Genomic DNA, 20,017 nt, shown 5'->3' with positions numbered 1-20,017 from the left:
AACAGGAGACAAATGGAGAGCAACACATCATTGCTTAAGCAGTCAGACTCGTGTGGGAAAGGTTTTCCAACATCCCAAACCTTCATCGAGGCTGACGTCATGGACACTTCCTCTACAAGGATTCAAGTTCAGCGTCACGTATAGAAAGGGACAGAGCAACGCAGTACCAGATAGCTTGTCATGTAGCCTAGCGACGACTGAAAGTGGTTTTTGAATATTTTATTACAAAAATCTTACATATATTGTACCTTTAAACAAAATAAAATGTTTTCAAAAATCAAATATCACTCAAGTCCCAGCAGAAAAAAACACAAATTTATGATTTAAAGAGTGTCTCTCAAAAAAAAACAAAAAACTAAAAAACATTTTCAGCACATGGTCTTGGAAGTTTGACATGCATGAAGCTGAAGCGGTACTGCAGGGGTGTGTGTGTGTGTGTGTGTGTGTTCAGGTGTCGAGGCTGATCAGGGCGAAGCGGTACTGCAGGGACGAGGGGTGTGTGTGTGTGTGTGTGTGTGTGTGTGCTCAGGTGTCGAGGCTGATCTGGGCGAAGCGGTACTGCAGGGACGAGGGGTGTGTGTGTGTGTGTGTGTGTGCTCAGGTGTCGAGGCTGATCAGGGCGAAGCGGTACTGCAGGGACGAGGGGTGTGTGTGTGTGTGTGTGTGTGTGTGTGTGCTCAGGTGTCGAGGCTGATCTGGGCGAAGCGGTACTGCAGGGACGAGGGGTGTGTGTGTGTGTGTGTGTGTGTGTGTGTGTGTGTGCTCAGGTGTCGAGGCTGATCAGGGCGAAGCGGTACTGCAGGGACGAGGGGTGTGTGTGTGTGTGTGTGTGCTCAGGTGTCGAGGCTGATCAGGGCGAAGCGGTACTGCAGGGACGAGGGGTGTGTGTGTGTGTGTGTGTGCTCAGGTGTCGAGGCTGATCAGGGCGAAGCGGTACTGCAGGGACGAGGGGTTGCGCAGGAGCACGAGTCCGCGCTGGTCCTGTGGCTGCGTGAGGAGAGTGTGTGTGAGGCCGGTCAGGCTGATGAAGGCCAGAGCCTCTCCACACCCAGAGGTCAGAGAGAAGTCGCCCTGCGTGACCCATCCCAGTAGCGTCCGGCTGCAGTGGGTCACGACCCCGGGCAGAGGAGGAGGACACACACCCCGCAGGACACGCTCCGGATCCGCAGGGTCACTCGGGGGATCTGTGTGTCGCGGCTCCTGCGGGCCGCTGCTCTGACCCTCTGTACGCAGCAGCTGGAGGTCAGAGGTCGTGGGCACACACACCATGGCGTGCAGCGCCGGCTGGCCTTTACTCAGCAGACGCAGACGCACCCAGAGGAGAGACCGCCTGCACTCCTGCTGTAGAGCTGAGGCCGCCGCAGGGGTCAGTGGGGGGTCAGGGGTCACGCCCCGCCGGGTCAGCGGGGGGTCAGGGGTCACGCGCAGACGGGTCAGAGGGGGGTCAGGGGTCACGCGCAGACGCTGTCGACGCCGGATCCATCCAGACAGCAGCCGCAGCTCCTTCAGACTCCTGCAAAGGAAGTTTAGTTTGGACATGTTTGTCTAGCCAGCTAACACACTCAAACCATATTAAACATGGGAGAAAAGAGAGAGAGAGAGGGGGGGGGGCATGTTTCAGAGAGCGCTCGAACACCGAACTGATTCCTCCGCATTTCCTTTCCCTTGAATGGAGGAGATGCCAATGTTTTGCATGTGAAAGTCATGCGTCTAGTATCTGTAAAACAGCATTCTTCCATCTTATAAATATCTCTAAACTACGCCATATGCTCTCACTGACGAATGTGGAACAGTTCCTTCATGATTGCTGTAATGCTCTGCTGGGTGGTTACCCATAAGCCTCTGGGGTCGGCGGGATCAGCTCACATTTTTCTTATAAGTTCAAAAGAGACTCAAAATACTGATTTTGATCTTACATGAGTGCTATACATCATTCGATCCTGTCGACAAAACAAAGTGTTCTGCTTTTTGCCAAATAAAGAAAAATAATCACGATGCGGATTATCTCTGTCAGTGAAGTCCATTATGAAACACGTCTGAAAAACCGAAGACAATACAATGCTGAATAAAGTCGTTTTTGGACAAAAATGCATTTTCGATGCTTCAAAACATCAAAACTAACCCACTGATGTCACACAGACTACTTTGATGACGTTTTTATTTCTTTTCTGGACAAGGACAGTATAGCGTACACACATTTCCAATGGAGGGACAGAAAGCTCTCTAAACTGCGAGGTCTGACGGCCGTTTCCGCGGCGGGGTCGAGCTAGACGGACGTTAAAGAGATCCGCTATACAGTCACAACACTTATTACGGTTCGACTGACTGACCTCAGAACAGTGAACGGTGTGTCGTCTCTGCTGGCCGTGTCCTCGCTCAGACTCACTAGCTCCTCCCACTCCTCCGTCAGCTGTTGCCAGGGGCAACGGAACGGCGCCAAGCAGCCATGTTTGATGTAGTTGGTGCGTTTAGATGGAGGACGTCTGAAAGCAGCCAAAAGTCATTCTCTATTGTATCATGGACACACAAAACTACATTTCCCAACATCTCCCATCCCACCTCTTGAACTTTTCCCGAAGCTCCAGCTCCTGCTCGGCTTGGAAGCGCACTCCTGCAGGGCAGTCTGGGTAATCGTGAGGGAAGTGAGGCTGACCCTTGAACTGGGAGTGTTTGAGACTCATGTGGAGGCCTCCGACTCGAACGCCACGATACACCTGAAAACACCACACTCCTGTCTGAGACTAACGCACTGATGAACAAATGCTGAATCTGAGATGACTGCACTGCACACACGCAGAGAACGAGGATTATACGATGAGCTCGTTTATACAACACTTTATTCAACAGGAGAACAGCTCGTTAACCCACGCATCATTACGCTATTTCTACATCATTACGCTATTTCTACATCATTACGCTATTTCTACGTCATTATTTCTATGTCATTAAGCTATTTCTACGCTAGTGTTTCTATGCCATTATTTATACGTCATTATACCATGGTCTGGGTGAATACTCGATTCTGATTGGCTGCAGGGTGTCCGTTAAAAAGTGATAGAGGACACCTAGTAAAGTAGTTCTGGTGAAACTGCCTGTTTACCATTCGAAATTAATAAATAAATGCGCTGCCTACAACGGCTGTGAGTAACCATAGCAACAGGCAGTCACATGCTCTATCATCTAACGTTAGATATTATAGCCTAATACAACAATGAGTGACTTCGTGATATTTCTTTTAACATTTATGGAGAATATGGCAACTTTGACGACTGGTATGCTGCTGAAGAAAGAAAAAATGTAAATAAAACGCAGAAAATTACACCGCTGCTGCTCTGCTCCATTGAACTCTATTGGTAACGACGTAACTTGCGACCATAGTTGGATAACGATGCTTTCGGGAAACGCACCCCTGAATGAGACCCTGCGGGAGTTTTACGCAGCTGTCCAGACAACCAAGGCAGGAGAAGGCTGAACGTTACAGCGTTTCAAGCCTAAGGAGCCTGAGGCAAATGACCCTCTCTTTGATCTGATTAATTTATTGCCCTCTATAACGTTAAGCGCAAATCGCTGGAGCTCAGAGCTAATTGTTTTTTTATTGTTGTTTGATTAATTGTTTTATGTGTAATAAAAAAAATAACTATTCCTACCTTTGTGTTTCATGAAAAAAAAAAATGCATTTGTGAACCTGAAGGGATACGAGCTAAGCGGACTATATCTCCGGTTGCTAAATAAACAGTCAGGCAAGGCAAGTTATTATTTGTAAAAACTAGATTTAGCCTAATTAAAATATAAACTAATGTTTTAAAAATGTTTTATTTGGCAAGTGACCATGGTATAAGCGGGTTAATGCCCTCCGAGGTGTCCATTGTCAGGTTTTAATGGACTTCGGCGGAGGCAACCGTCCTCCGCTGCGCGTCGGCCGGTTTACGCCTCGCCGTCGTCCATTAAAACCTGACAATGGACACCTCGTCGGGCATTAACCCTTACTTATGCTATTTCTACATCATTACGGTATTGCTACGTCATTATTGCAGTCATTGCACTATTGCTACGTGATTTCTATGTCATTACGCTATTTCTACGTCATTATTGTCATCATTACGCTATCGCTACGTCATTACACTATGTCTACATCATCACACATGCGCAGTCTTTCAGTTTCGGTTTTCATATTCTCTCGATCGATTAGAAAAGGAATAAACAACGCTTTCAATCCGTTCAAACTTTCATTTGGAGAGCTGATTGGATCGATTAAGGCGTTCACATGAAGGCTAATTTGAGTGCATGTAAAAGCCAGACACTAGAGGGCGCCGCACCGTGACCTGCGTTTCGTTTAGCGAATACAAGTCTGAGAGGAACCGAGAGGAGGAACGCACCAGCGGGACCCAGAAGGCCATTCCCCATCCCTTGGGAAGCAGCAGATCCCAGCCGGAGCCCCAGTGCCGCCGCTCCTCGCCACACACACGGCCCGCATGATGGACCAGCAGAACCGGCACAGCAGAAGAAGAGGACAGGCGGGAGCCGGGGACCAGCAGATCACTCCTCCTGCGGTTCAGCTCCTGACACACACACACACACACACATGGAGAGTTGTTTGAATGATGTTCTAGAGCAGGGTTCTCCGCTGTCCTGAACTCCTCGTTACAGTAGTTCATAGGTCTGAGAAACGCTCTAGAGCGCCAGTCATGAGGCTGAGGTGTGTGTGTCCGACGCGGTCGTGTGTGTGTGTGTGTGTGTCCGATGCGGTCAGTGTGTGTGTCTCGTGTGTTTGTGTGTGTGTCCGATGCGGTCAGTGTGTGTGTGTGTGTGTTTGTCCGATGCGGTCAGTGTGTGTTTACCTGATCCGAGAGTCGGCCGCGCGTCACACACTCCCGAATCGACTCGTCCCACAGTGAGCTCTGACTGCAGTGAGCCGCCACTCCTCTGAGTCTCAGATCCCTCACATCATCCTCCTCTAGTGGGAGAAACACACACACACACACTCATCATGGCAGTCCGCTAGTGTGTGTGTGTTCGAGTGTGAGAGAATCACAGGCCCTGCCAGGATTCGAACCTGGTTACTCTGCATGGAGGTGCAGGGGCTCCCGGAGCTCAGGGCCATATACACACACACACACACACACACACACACACACACACACACACACACACCTGTGCTCGGCTGTAGGTCAGGTACAGTTTTTCCACGTTTCTGAGGTAAAGTCAGTCTGGGATCATCCACAGTCAGTCCCAACACACACCCTGCTGGGAGCTCTGCTGTGGAACACACTCCTGTAACACACACACACACACACACACACATCATCAGACATCCAGCTCCTCCTCCTCACACAGTCACGTGACCTCAGTGTTCGTCACCTCTCAGGAGCTGGAACGTGTGTGTCTGCTGCCGATGGAGGCTGTCGTCCTCGCCACTCAGCATCTACAGGAAGCAGACACAACCATCAGCCAATCAGAGCCCATCACAGCCAGAGTGTGACATCATCAGCCAATCAGAGCCCATCACAGCAGAGTGTGACATCATCAGCCAATCAGAGCCCATCACAGCCAGAGTGTGACATCATCAGCCAATCAGAGCCCATCACAGCCAGAGTGTGACATCATCAGCCAATCAGAGCCCATCACAGCCAGAGTGTGACATCATCAGAATCTCTCACCTCACTGGCTGGACGGAGCGCGTCTGTGAGCACCGTGTGAGCCAGCGGACCAATCAGACGGAAGCGCACAATCTCCAGGGTGAGGTCGCTAAACAGGAAATGATGAGCGATCAGGTTAAACAGCTCTGGCTACAGCGCACTCGGCTAACGCAGAAATTATTATTCTCTTACACTGAATTATGGGGTGAAATCACACTCTGCATATTGACGACTCATCAAGTAAATAATTACCGAAAACTTCAATATTCTATATCTTTAAATAAACACTGACAAAAAACTGCTCAAGTTTTAGTGCTGATGATTTATAGAACATTGATCACACGGATTTAAATATAAATATAAAAACGACTAAATTTCTATATTGTGTTTATATAAAGCGTTCACTTAAATTATTTAATTAATTATTATATATTATTATATAACTGGTCCACATCACACACTCACTCTATGGTCAAATCTAGCAGTTCATCCACGAATCACACGCGAGCCGATCCGTACGCATCCGTTTCACCTCCAGTGTGTGTGTGTGTGTGTGTGTGTGTGTGTGTGTGATCCTCTACCTGATGGTGATGTGTGTGTCGGGGGACTCCCAGCGCACCGGAGCTCCAGCGGGGCGAGTCCCGTCTCCCAGCAGCCTCTTGGGGGGAGGACCGGCGTCGCCTTCATCGCTCTTCCTCTTCCTCCCTGCAGGATCCGCTTCGGGATGAAGATCCTCCGACAGGGCCGGAGAACAGCCACACACTTGCAGCAGCTCCGACAGCACGTCCTGTCACACACACAACACACGCCGTAAGAACACACACACACACACACACGCAAGCGTTGGCATCGGCACAGGCGAGTGTGTGCTCCTGGGTGAAGGTTTGACCTGTTTGAGAGCGGGGTGGAGCCAGATCCACAGCTGTCTGAGCGCGGCGTCGGGGGCCCGGGGTCGCCACAGGAACTCAGCCGGACCCAGAGCGCCGCGCGGGAAACAGTCCGCTCGATACAGCTGGACGATCCCCTGCCGCGCGCCGGACACACACGACACCGCGGCCAACGAGCCACCTGCAACACACAACAGCGTCCAGTGAACTACACACTCACTCACACACACACACACACACACACACACACACTCACTCACTCACTCACTCACTCACACACACCTCACACACACACTCACACACACACACCTGTTTGTTTGTTGGTGAGTCGAGCCAGTGCTCTCAGTATCTGTTCTTCAGATCCCTGGATCTCCAGGCAGCAGAAATATGACAAATCCTGAGACACACACACACACACACACACATACACACACACACACACACACTACAGTAAACACAAGCTGTTCAGTGCAATTTACACACAATTCATCACAGAATCAATAAAGGAGGGCGTCGTTGAAATCACGAGGGCGGTCATATGATAATTAGAATTTCGAATATTTGTCAATATTTTTAAAAACCTGCACATTTGATTGGCTGGTGTGTTGAGAGGGGCGAGACATGATGATGTCACACGCGTGTTTCTGCTAGCTTATCCAGTACAGCACAGTTGCTAATGTGAAAACTGGCGGGAAAAGGTTCTTCCTGTTGATGAAACCCTCTCAGCCGGAGACAGAAATGACCAAACCTGCACATCGGTCAGAGCGGAGTGTGTGTGTGTGTGTTCATCAGCTGAAACCGCTCAGTGTGTGTGTGTGTGTGTGTGTGTGTGTGTGTATGTTCATCAGCTGAAACCGCTCAGTGTGTGTGTGTGTGTGTGTGTGTGTGTATGTTCATCAGCTGAAAGGCTGTCAACAGAAACCACTCAGCGTGTGTGTGTGTGTGTGTGTGTGTGTGTGTGTGTGTGTGTGTGCGCTCAGCACTTGCTCAGATCAGGAGCATCTGGTGTGTGTCCTGATCTGTATGTAGATGTAGAGAGAAGTGTTTCTGAAGGCCAGATTGCTGGTGTGTGTGTGTGTTCACGCGTGTTGAAGTGTGTTTTCTCAGGTTACTGATGCACAAACACACTGGTAACCTCCTCTGGTTTATATACGCTTATTGCGCTCGCTTGCGACCTCTTGTGGACAGAGGAGTCGATACAGTACTTTAATATAATAGAATATAATTTTGCTAATATTTAAGAAATGAAAATGTAGCTTTTCAGACTTTACAGCATGGGTAAAAATCTCGTCTGAGAAACAGAAGCCCGTTCACTGTCACACACACACACACACACACACATGTACAGTGATTCTGTGTGTGTGAGTCTGATGACAGGTCCCGTTAGCGTGGACTCATGCTCTCTCTGTAAAGCTGCTTTGACAGGAAGTGTGTTGTGTGGGGACACACACCTGCAGCAGGGCGTGTGTGTCCATGGCCCGGTATGCGGCGCGGTAGCCCTTGGCGGTGGGCGCGAGCGGCACACAGAAGCTCCAGCTCTTGCGCATGTGGAAGCGTTTGCTGTGCCAGATGTGCGTCTCCAGCCAGCGGCTCTCCTGCTGTCGGCGGTTGAACTCCAGCAACAGGTTCCCGTGTCTCCGGCGCGCTCGCCGACTCCGGCTCTTCGGCACCGGCTTCTTCTGCTGGTCTGGGGCGCGCTGACTGCGCTCCGCCTGCACACACACACACAGCACTGAGTGACCTGTGACCTCAGCAGAGAGATATCCAAGTCCACTAAAGGAGCGTTTACACACTTTGCTCTTTCCGTGAATGATGTGTGTTGTGAGTGAGCGGAGGCGGGTGGCGTACCAGGCGTAGCGCGCCCTCGCGCAGGCGTGTCGGCAGCCTCTTGCAGTCGTGGCTCATGGCTCGTCTGCGCATGTGTTTGGGCAGGGCGTTGAAGACGTGGCAGCTGCCGGCGGGTCTACTGACGGCCTTCAGCATGGCGCTCACCTCCGCCGCGCGAGCTCTAGCGAAGTACGACGCTGCGAGACACAAACAACTTTCAGCATTAAAGTGCAATATCATAAACAGAACTATGTCTTCAGTGGCTACGAGTCCCTGTACTCCATCATTTCATCCCTTAACACTCCAAAAAAAAAAGATTCGTGCCTTAAAATAGCTTGAATGTAACTCGACACTAGGCCTGGGCAATACGGCAAAAATAAATCACGATTTTAGATGTTGGTTTCAGTGATTTGTGAGCATTTCAGCCAAACTAATGTCCCCGTTTAAAACAAAACCTATATAAGCGAACAGTATATTTAAAAACACAAGAAGGGCTTAGGGCAGACGTCAGGCCAAAGCGGAGAAGATAAAAATCTGTCATTTTTTTGTTATTAAAAAATACAAACAAACATAAACATTACATATACACAACATAATATGCAAATTAAATAAATGCTGCTTTATTTTTTTAGTTCTCAACATTTATATTTTGCCAAAATGTCGATAATATAATGAATTTGTACGCTGTATTTACCTAAAGGATTTAGCGATTTATATTATTTTATTGTTTTTATATTTTGTATTTTCTTTGTAAAGTTTTAACTGCTGTTTCTTTTTAAGGTAGACAATATTAACATCTGTCCAGGGACAATGGATGAAAAATAGCCTTTTGGCCAATTCTAGTACATTTGCAGTAATGCTCATTAATGTACACAGTCCCTGTCAAATAAATAAATAAAAATATACAGCTTCTTCACTGTATAAATTACATTTATTCTCATTACCGCTAATATTAAAGTTGAGTGGAGCTACTATAACAGTGAGTGGTTTTCTCTTTGTTTTTTGTTGTTTAATTAAACTTAAAGAGATAGCCGTTCTATAATTAGACTTTTTGATCACCTGTGATGTATTTGGGCAGATCTTGACTGTAACCATGACCCCCAGCCTGATGACCTCTAACCCAGACCTGTGACCCCTGACCTCTGCCAGCACCACGACCTGTAGAGGAGCATTCAGTCAATAAGCACAAGTAATAGATGATCAGACAGCATCATTTGGGCCGAAGAGTCGATCACCTGAGCTCGTGTACGGGACGTTCCTCGGCTGGTTTTTCATCTTTTTCTCTCTCATTCGGTCTTTTGCTCCCGTCATCTAAACACAGATTCATTTCAGTTAGCTCTAGCGAACACACACACACACACACACACCTGTCATATCATTCGTCAGCTTAATACAGTTCAGATCATTTCAGAGCAGCTTCACTTTACAGTTTTTCTCGATTGTTTACACACATTTTCTGAAAGAACGCCTCATATTCTCAGAACTCTACACACAAATCTAAAAACACTCACACAATCGGCAAAACCCATCAATTCTCCTGCAAAATGAAACTTTACATTCAAAACAATGTTATTTCTTCTCAAAATGGTATTTTGTTTTCAAATGACACACACAAACCATCATATGAACAGACATTTATAAGAACCAGTTGAAGACTGATGTGCTCAATGTAAAACACTTCTTCTCCATTCATCAGAATGACTTGGGCCTTTTTTGTTCAGTGTTACACTTACTACAGATATTACATACATAACTGTGTTGTAAAATATTTGAGAATATTGTTTTTTATACCCAGAACACACAAATACACGGTAACAAATCTATTTTATTTTTCCCACAAAATCAATGGGAGATAGATCCCACATTTTGTACACCACAACCAACACACAGTTGCACATACAGTGGTCTACATACAAAACAACACAATTTCTTATGCTGTTACAGTAAAAAAAGAAATAAAAAAAATTTCTATGCTGCATGCTCTCTTTGGTTTTGGTATTTTATGCTAAAGCTGTGATCGCTAATTGTAAAACTGTGTGAAATGTGTTTGCCCATGGTAAATGGTAAATGGACTGCATTTATATAGCGCTTTCATAGACCCAATGGCCACCAAAGCGCTTTACATTTTGCCTCACATTCACCCATTCATACACACATTCACACACCGACGGCGGTGTCAGACATACAAGGCGCCATCCAGCTCGTCGGGAGCAGCCGGGGTTAGGGGTCTTGCTCATGGACACCTCGACACGTGGTCAGGTGGAACCGGGGATTGAACCACCAACCTTTCGGTTTGTAGATGCAATTTTCTGCATGAAAATTGTGCAAATGCTTTGAAAAAAGTGTGTTTTTGAACTGCAATTTGAGTGTAAAGCAGGAATTGTGCTTGTAGTTCAGTAGAATTGGTTCAGGGGGTTGGTGAATGAGTTACATGTTGTGGTCATTGTGTCTCAAGTACCAGAAAATGTGTGTAAACAATCGAGAAAAACTGTAATAAACAGGAGAATATCGGAATCACTGATGAAACTTCATCAAATATGAGATGAGACACACTGAGAGTTAAGCAGAGTTTAATAAAGCGGTTCTGCAGAGAGCAACAGCATCATCAGTTCAGATCTCATATGATGGGGTCAATGCAGTCAGATCAATAATAAGAGTTATAGATCAATAATAGAGTTATAGATCAATAATAGAGTTCTAGATCAATAATAGAGTTATAGATCAATAATAGAGTTCTAGATCAATAATAGAGTTATAGATCAATAATAGAGTTACAAATCAATAATAGATCCTTGTCCACAACACTGCAGACAAAAGCAAAACAACATCATTTACAAATAACGTGCATAATATGCCCACACACACGCTCACAAAACACACACACACACACTCTAAATTCATTTCTCCCCTCTCCAGCATCTGTAGTGTAGAATAGTGTGTGTGCGGTGTGTAGTGTAGTATAGTGTGTGTGCGGTGTGTAGTGTAGTGTAGTATAGTGTGTGTGCAGTGTCTAGTGTAATATAGAGTGTGTAGTATAGTGTAGTGTGTGTGTAGTGAATAGTGTGTGTAGCGTAGTATAGTGTGTGTGTAGTGTAGTGACAAGAGCTCTAGCCTTAAAACATTCACACAATTTGAATATATATATTGTGTTTCCTTATATTTGTTGCAGTTTGTTTGCCTGTAGATCTTCATGTTTGTGGCGATGGTGTGGTCTGCGCGTTCCTCTCCTCTAACTGGTGTTTATAGCAGAATAACATGTATAACACACACTCACCTTGAAGCGAAGTTAATCTGGTCAATTACTTTCCTCTGTTTAATTCGGTTTGAACAGTTTGTGTGCAAGTTTCTGGTTTCTGCTCGAGCTGCAGCTCACGCTCTGACAGCCCACGTGCACAGCTGCGCTTATTTCCGGTTTAGAGGATGATGGGAAATGTAGTCCTTTCAGAACCAAGACACGTTAAAAGGACAGTTCACCCAAAAATGAAAATTCTGTTTTCATTTACTCTTTCTACAGTTGTTTCAAACCTGTATGAATTTCTTCGCTGAACACAAAGGAAGATATTTTGAGGATTTTTTGTAACTAAACAGTTGATGGACATCTTTGATTTTCATAGTATATTTTTAGTATTTCTGTTAATTGTTCTTCCAAATATCTCCCTTTGTCTTCAACAGAACAAATAATTTTATACAGGTTTGGAACAAGATGACCTATATCCCTTTAACACTATTCGATTTTTGAAATTGTAAATGTAGGCCTATCTTATTAAATATGTTGTGTACTAAAAATAAAGCCTGAACATGAGAGACATTCACAGTATCAAACAAATGATCAGGAGTTCAGGTCTAAATAATTACCTTTAATCACTTTTAATTCTTTAATGTGTATTTTAATTCAGTGCCTATTAGGTTTCCATCAGTTTCCCCACGATCCAAACACACAATCAGCCCTGGAGTGTGTGTGTGTGTGTGTGTGTGTGTGTGTGTGTGTGTGTGTGTGTGTGTGTGTGAGAGAGAGAGAGATTTCATTTCAGGCTCTCATTTATTTTCCTGCAAGATCAACTGCAATATTCTCCTGTAATTAAAATCCAGAACATGTTTATGAAAGACAAATCAATATATAATTATTTTATTAGTAACAGTATTTATTCTGTGCATATATAAATGTAAAGAGACACACAGGACACAGATCCTGTCACAGTTTAATAAAGCTTTATAATGAGCAGCTGAACGCACACACACACACACTCATACACAGACACACAGACACACACACACACACAGCTATCCTTCCGGAGGTCTGAGAGTTAAAGCGGATCCGATCACGAGCTTCGTTAGAGTTTATAACCATCAATCACCACAAACTACAGGTTACAGTAACCCGACATCACTGATTAATACACTTCTCCGATTCACACACGAGTCAAACTGAGCAGAGACGGCACTACACACATATAGGAGACAGAACCCTTCTGAGCATCACACACACACACACACACACACGGCTCGTGTTCCTCGGAGGAGTTTAGGTTTATTGCTCGTGTTTGACGAGGTTAGGCATTTCCCTGGCCATTAACAACACTAAAGCTACTTAGAAAGACTCATACATGTGTGTGAATCACACACACTCGCAGAGAACAGAAGGCACGTCTGAGTGAGCGCTCCAACACCAGTCTTCAGTTTCTGTGGGTTTCAGCAGATCCGGCATCATCTCCGGCCCCTGAAACACACACACACACACACACACACACAGTCTATCAGGAAAGAGTTTGTGCTTATCGTATTTCATAATTTACACACAACTCCCATTTCTGATCCACGGCTCATATTATGAATGACTGGTTGTATCAGAATCAGGATATTGACGAGTGTCCCTCAGTGTTGTGTGAAGGTCAGTGTGTCACGGCCAGCGCCGGGCGTCACCAGCAGATGCCATCATGAGCAGAGCTCCATCTTACTTCATCTGAGGCAACAGAGTTATTGTGATTTTTGGCTGGACACAAAGAGTGATAATGTGTCAGCGAGAGAGCGCTGTGTGTGCAGGACACATGTTCTGTGTCTCTGTCTAGACTGGACAACACAATCCCTGCTCTGTGACCCAGCGCTTCCGTCTACAGTGTGTGTGGTGACACATGTTTTACTTTAAGTGTTTTAAATCTGATGCTTTGCTCTGAAATAATCAGAAACATCATTTAAAGTCCCCCTGTGGTCAATAGTTGTATTCCCTTAAATCTCATCTTTGATCACCAGAATTACATATTTACGTTTTCTCCTTTTTTTCATGCCTTAAAATATCTTGAATGTAACTCGACACCCTCGCCTCATTTAGTATGCATGGTTCTATGAATATGCAAATGAGCCCCGCCTCCACTCACTCACTCACTCAGAGATCCACTGGTTGGCGATCACTCGTTGATCTGATTGGTTACAAGGTGGTTTGTGACGTCAGAAACACCAGCGATTTCAAAGTGTGTTTTTGAGACTGTCTTTGGTTCACTGCAGTTTTAAGGAGGAAATACTCAGCAATGCTGTCCACTTATCAACACACACACGGTTTAAGCGTATTAAACACACCACACACACACATAAACAACATTAAACACTGGATCTACACCAGGAGCTGTGAAGGTATGAGTGGAAAGATTGCTGCTGCAGATGCCGCCAGTGTAATGAATTAGTTTGACCTTCCCTGTGACCCCATTTACTGCCCCATAATCCCATGCTTTACCCTCTGCAGCTACTGCCTCCATCACAGGCGCTGCACTCGGTTCCACTGGAGTCGGTTCAGGAGCTGGAGTTGGTTCTAGAGTTGGGCTTGGTTCCACCAGAGCTGGTTCTAGAGCAGGAGTTGGTTCTAGAGTTGGGCTTGGTTCCACCAGAGCTGGTTCTAGAGCAGGAGTTGGTTGTAGCGCAGGGCTTGGTTCCACTGGAGTGGGTTCTGGAGCTGGAGTTGGTTGTAGCGCAGGGCTTGGTTCCACCAGAGTTTGTTCTAGAGCTGGAGTTGGTTGTAGCGCAGGGCTTGGTTCCACCAGAGTTTGTTCTAGAGCTGGAGTTGGTTGTAGCGCAGGGCTTGGTTCCACTGGAGTGGGTTCTGGAGCTGGTTCTAGAGCAGGAGCGGGTTCTGGAGCTAGAGTTGGTTCTAATGCAGGGCTTGGTTCCACCAGAGTGGGTTCTGGATCTGGAGTTGGTTGTAGCGCAGGGCTTGGTTCCACTGAAGTGGGTTCTGGAGCTGGAGTTTGTTCTGGAGCAGGGCTTGGTTCCACTGGAGTGGGTTCTGGAGCTGGTTCTAGAGCAGGTTTTTGAGCTGGAGTTGGTTCTAGAGCAGGGTTTGGTTCCACTGGAGTGAGTTCTGGAGCTAGGGTTGGTTCTAGAGCTTGGATTGGTTCCACTGGAGTGGGTTCTAGAGCTGGAGTTGGTTCTAGAGCTGAGCTTGGTTCCACTGGAGTGGGTTTGAGAGCTGGAGTGGGTTCTGGAGCTGGAGTTGGTTCTAGAGCAGAGCTTGGTTCCACTGGAGTGGGTTTAGGAGCTGGAGTTGGTTCTAGAGCAGAGCTTGGTTCCACTGGAGTGGGTTCGAGAGCTGGAGTGGGTTCTGGAGCTGGAGTTGGTTCTAGAGCAGGGCTTGGTTCCACTGGGACATCTGATGGTAATTCTGGAGCTGACGTCAGCTCAGCTGGCTTGGGTTCTGGAGTGGGAGTGAGCTGAACTGGTGTGAGATTTGATGTTGGTTCCAGAGCTAGGACTGTTTCTGCAGCTGTAGTGATGATGAGTTCTGTAGCAGCAAGAACGTCTGCTGGTTCTATGGCCTCCAGAGCAGCATCACTGCCGCTGACCGCTGTCTGCTCGGGTTTCCAGTCCTGGTTCTCCGTATCCGCCGGTCCCGGAACCATCTGGTCCAGAACACTGCTCTGAACCGGCAACTGCATCTGGTCTGAGATGGTCTCACTGACTTCTGCTACAATCCCATTACCATTGACTGGCAAAAGAACACAAGCAGAGGGGAAATAAAGTTTATTAACATGCATTAAACATGCAAACATAATTGTTTGTCATCAGAATAAATCATTTCTTTTAGTTACGAAATCTAAATTAGCCAAAGAGTTCTCCATATTCTTGACCCGTTATATAAACTGTGCCTAGAGCAAGTGGGCACAGGAAATATTCGCTCTCAGATCACATGGATTTGATTGAATGCTTATGTTTTTCAGCTCATGCCTCAAAGCAAAGCCCTGGCATCAACAATCATATCACAGTCAAATCCATTTATCTGTCTGTAGTCTGAACAGATAAAAGTTAACCACACCCCAAATGTAACTTTAAAACAATGTATGGTTTCAGCTGAACTCAGAAACTGTAACAAGGAGTAAATAATTAGAAACACACATTCCTGCCTCGCTTTAATAGTTAATATTTATCTATCTCCAAACTCTAATGAAGCATCATGGAAGACGCTCTCATGGAAACCCAAGAGAAACAGCCCGAGTCCCTCATCTGAACCGCATACTGAGTGTTCAGCCAGTGTTGATCTTGCTTCATTGGACTGGTCTGATAACTACATTATATACAGGTTATGCATCACAGACGTTAGAACACAATTAAAGATCATTTCACGAGTTCCTTTGCCCATATAATCTTGCTGACCGCATTGGAGGGGCTCGAGGAAGCAGCTTCAACTCAAGCTGAGATAACCCCCCGGTGAGGAGTGTGTGTGTGCTAGAGATGCCTAAATTATGCAGGTGGAGTCGGGGAGGTGGAGGGACAGCTGATGTAAGGCCAAATGTAAAGCGCTTTGATGGCCATTGGGTCTGTAATGCAGTCCAGTTACCCTTTAAATGAAAGATTAGATGGGTTCACTCCCACCAGAGTTGCATTGTGAACTAAAGTTTGCCCATTTAGTCTTCAAGCTAATAAGGTAAAGCGTTCTTGGCTTGCTGTCCTTAGTGGAGGAACTGGAGGAAGCAGCGGTCCTGGGGACATTCTTCTGAAAGCTCCTCAGTGATGCTCAGTGATTTCTCCTGTGGGAGCAGCCTTTGGACTGGGAGAGACGTGGCAGAGAGGGATCCGACCGAAGCCTCCATGATAGAGCTTGAAGGATCACACTGATACTCGGACAGGGAGAGCGCACGGAAAAACACACGAAAGCTCTCGTTTTATACGAACGGGAGGACACACACTGCATCCGGATGTGAGAGCACACACACACACACACGCACACACACACACACACACACACACACACGCAGAGCATCACACAAGCCTGCAGGTTCTTCCCCGTTCTGAACTCATTTCCTCAAGAAAAAGTAATTTCCTGAAGGTCAGAGGCACTGAGGAGAGACAGCAGCGACACACAACATCAGACACACAACATCAGACACACAACATCAGACACACAACATCAGACCGCAGCAACACACAACTTCAGACACACAACATCAGACCGCAGCAACACACAACTTCAGACACACAACATCAGACACACAACATCAGACCGCAGCGACACACATCAGACACACAACATCAGACACACAACGTCAGACCGCAGCAACACATAATATCAGACACACAACATCAGACACACAACATCAGACCGCAGCGACACACAACATCAGACACACAACATCAGACCGCAGCAACACACAACATCAGACACACAACATCAGACACACAACATCAGACCGCAGCGACACACAACATCAGACACACAACATCAGACACACAACATCAGACCGCAGCAACACACAACATCAGACAGCAGCAACACACAACATCAGACACACAACATCAGACCGCAGCAACACACAACTTCAGACACACAACATCAGACCGCAGCGACACACAACATCAGACACACAACATCAGACACACAACATCAGACCGCAGCAACACACAACATCAGACAGCAGCAACACACAACATCAGACACACAACATCAGACCGCAGCAACACACAACATCAGACACACAACATCAGACCGCAGCAACACACAACATCAGACACACAACATCAGACCGCAGCAACACACAACTTCAGACACACAACATCAGACCGCAGCAACACACAACATCAGACCGCAGCAACACACAACTTCAGACACACAACATCAGACCGCAGCAACACACAACATCGACACACAACATCAGACACACAACATCAGACCGCAGTGACACACAACATCAGACACACAACATCAGACCGCAGCGACACACATCAGACACACAACATCAGACCGCAGCGACACACATCAGACACACAACATCAGACACACAACGTCAGACCGCAGTAACACATAATATCAGACACACAACATCAGACACACAACATCAGACCGCAGCGACACACATCAGACACACAACATCAGACACACAACATCAGACCGCAGCAACACACAACATCAGACACACAACATCAGACTGCAGCAACACACAACATCAGACACACAACATCAGACCGCAGCAACACACAACTTCAGACACACAACATCAGACCGCAGCAACACACAACATCAGACACACAACATCAGGCCGCAGCAACACACAACATCAGACACACAACATCCGACACACAACATCTGACACACAACATCAGACACACAACATCAGACCGCAGCAACACACAACATCCGACACACAACATCAGACACACAACATCAGACACACAACATCAGACACACAACATCAGACCGCAGCAACACACAACATCAGACACACAACATCTGACACACAACATCAGACACACAACATCAGACCGCAGCAACACACAACATCCGACACACAACATCAGACAAACAACATCAGACACACAACATCAGACCGCAGCAACACACAACTTCAGACACACAACATCTGACACACAACATCAGACCGCAGCAACACACAACTTCAGCCAAAGATGACAGACTCACTACAGACGGTGTGTGTGAGTGTGTGGAAACAGCAGTACGGTGCCCGTTTGGACTGAACTCAAGGGTGACGACTCTCTTATTAAGAGTTTGTGTTCTTTTATTCTCATGTTTTCCCTCATTATTGATTTTTAAACGAAGCTTCTTGACTTGCTGAACTCTGAACTCAACCCTTCTCCTCAAACACAGGCTATCTTAAAGTGTGAGTGCGAGTGGGTATTTTATATTTGACACAAACCCTATGAGAGAACAAACAGCGCAGATAAACACACACTGGAACATCATGACAGAGTTTCTGCTCCAGCTGATTAACAGGGTGAAGCTGATCTTCTCACGGACCGAGTCACTGTGTGTGTGTGTGTGTGTGTGTGTGTGTGTGTGTGTGTGTGTGTGTGTGTGTGTGTGTGTGTGTGTGTGTGTGTGTGTGTGTGCCTGTCTCTCAATGGAAGCGCCGAGGTGAACATGATCTGGAAACACAGCGACTGGTCGGACCAGAGGAACAGAGCGACGCCCGGGGCCGAACGAGTCCTGACCGGGTCTGAGCTGTCTGTGCTGATCATCGTCATCTGAGTGTGTGTGTGTGTGTGTGTGTGTGTGTGTGTGTGTGTGTGTGTGTGTGTGTGTCAGCATAGACAGAAATAAGATGCTGCACATCGATTTTAATGATTAAAGATTCCCAATAATATGACTAAGATGTAAATCTCAGACTAAACGTTTAAGTACATGTAAGATGATAACAGCACGCCAGGCGTTCTCAGAGCTGTAGTGCATCTGGACTGATGGCATGTTTATGAGGAATGTTGAACTTACGCAGAGTTTCCCCGCGCGCGTCCTCCGCTTTGACGCCCGGGCGGTCCTCCTGCGCGAGCGTCTGGGTGCTGGAAGACGAACAGCCCATAATCACGCAATCACCCGAAGACTGTCTGTGTGAAGAAAACGCGAAGATCGCTTCTGAAACTAGTTTAAATCGCGTTCTTTAGATGTAAGGATGTGCGCTCATGTCCAACACGCGCGTCTGGAATGAAACGCGCTGCAGCTCAAACTCACTGGAGCGACGGAGATGACGCGCATGCGCAGTTCGGACCCAAACATCAGCCTGACAATCACCTGTCACTGTTCATTCATGCAGATGCGCTGCGGTCACTGCCCGAGTTGTGGATCTGAAACTGACTGGACTGTGGATCTGCTCAACAACAACATTATCAGAGTCAGTTCTTGATCCATTCAGATGAACTTTAAAACTTTATCAGAACTTTACAGAACTGATTTTGTCCATCATCCAAAAATAACCGATGTATGGGCCCATGCCTTCGCCAAATACTGTCTATAAACTTTAATAAAAGTATCCAACAGCTGCCAGTCAATGACATCACAGCATTGTGTGTGAGCGTGTGTGTGTGTGTGTGTGTGTGTGTGTGTGTGTGTGCGCGCGCGCGCGCGCGCAGGGGGCATGTCAGAATAATGGAATAATAGGAACGTCAGATAAGTCAGAAAAAAGCCATAAAACCTAAAGAACAATGACATTAATTTAATTGTTAAGCTAAGTAAGACTGAAATCAAGAGTTTTATTAATAAAGGTTGAAGGAGAAGAAAGATCGATGGTTTTATAGCATGCAAAGGAAAGAGGGAAAGTGGGAGAAGGAAAACAGGAGAGAGGAGATTATAATATCAAGGATGAGATTTTGGACACACACAACTAAACAGCACAAGTATAAAATGTGCATGAGACGAAAAATTGTGAACATATTCTGTCAGAAATACGAGGCTGAAAGAAG

General features: G+C 46.4%; 2 protein-coding genes across 2 annotated transcripts; both read right to left on the bottom strand.

Moving 5' to 3' along the window:
* Positions 1–204: 204 nt before the first annotated feature.
* pop1 (POP1 homolog, ribonuclease P/MRP subunit) lies at positions 205–11,761 on the bottom strand. Its single transcript, XM_039688822.2, has 16 exons — positions 11,625–11,761; positions 9,586–9,661; positions 9,410–9,508; positions 8,372–8,547; positions 7,975–8,235; positions 6,833–6,920; positions 6,526–6,704; positions 6,218–6,423; positions 5,658–5,745; positions 5,359–5,422; positions 5,152–5,271; positions 4,839–4,954; positions 4,377–4,559; positions 2,560–2,714; positions 2,331–2,483; positions 205–1,513 (listed from the first exon to the last, which is right to left on the bottom strand). The coding sequence occupies exons 2-16, from the start codon at positions 9,659–9,661 to the stop codon at positions 904–906; spliced, it is 2,574 nt and encodes an 857-aa protein (XP_039544756.2). The 5' UTR covers positions 11,625–11,761; the 3' UTR covers positions 205–903.
* Positions 11,762–12,537: 776 nt separating this feature from the next.
* LOC120491183 (uncharacterized) lies at positions 12,538–19,389 on the bottom strand. Its single transcript, XM_039688836.2, has 3 exons — positions 19,053–19,389; positions 14,076–15,320; positions 12,538–13,067 (listed from the first exon to the last, which is right to left on the bottom strand). The coding sequence occupies exons 1-3, from the start codon at positions 19,138–19,140 to the stop codon at positions 13,024–13,026; spliced, it is 1,377 nt and encodes a 458-aa protein (XP_039544770.2). The 5' UTR covers positions 19,141–19,389; the 3' UTR covers positions 12,538–13,023.
* Between the last annotated feature and the right edge of the window lie 628 nt (positions 19,390–20,017).

This window comes from Pimephales promelas, chromosome 12 (assembly GCF_988280905.1).
Source record: "Pimephales promelas chromosome 12, fPimPro1.hap1.1, whole genome shotgun sequence".
Taxonomy (NCBI): Eukaryota; Metazoa; Chordata; class Actinopteri; order Cypriniformes; family Leuciscidae; genus Pimephales; species Pimephales promelas.
Note: the sequence above shows the minus strand (reverse complement) of the source record. Positions and strands in the feature narration are given on the sequence as shown.

What these genes read in the sequence shown, in the direction of transcription:
- pop1 (XM_039688822.2), bottom strand. Translation starts at nt 9,661, where the DNA reads ATGACGGGAGCAAAAGACCGAATGAGAGAGAAAAAGATGAAAAACCAG. An exon ending in ACACACACGCCCTGCTGCAG is followed by an intron (nt 6,921 to 7,974) that starts GTGTGTGTCCCC and finishes TGTGTGTCTCAG; the next exon opens with GATTTGTCATATTTCTGCTG. An exon ending in CTTCGGGAAAAGTTCAAGAG is followed by an intron (nt 2,484 to 2,559) that starts GTGGGATGGGAG and finishes GGCTGCTTTCAG; the next exon opens with ACGTCCTCCATCTAAACGCA.
- LOC120491183 (XM_039688836.2), bottom strand. Translation starts at nt 19,140, where the DNA reads ATGGGCTGTTCGTCTTCCAGCACCCAGACGCTCGCGCAGGAGGACCGC. An exon ending in CGCGCGCGGGGAAACTCTGC is followed by an intron (nt 15,321 to 19,052) that starts GTAAGTTCAACA and finishes TTCTTTTGCCAG; the next exon opens with TCAATGGTAATGGGATTGTA. An exon ending in GGAGGCAGTAGCTGCAGAGG is followed by an intron (nt 13,068 to 14,075) that starts GTAAAGCATGGG and finishes TGTGTGTTTCAG; the next exon opens with GGGCCGGAGATGATGCCGGA.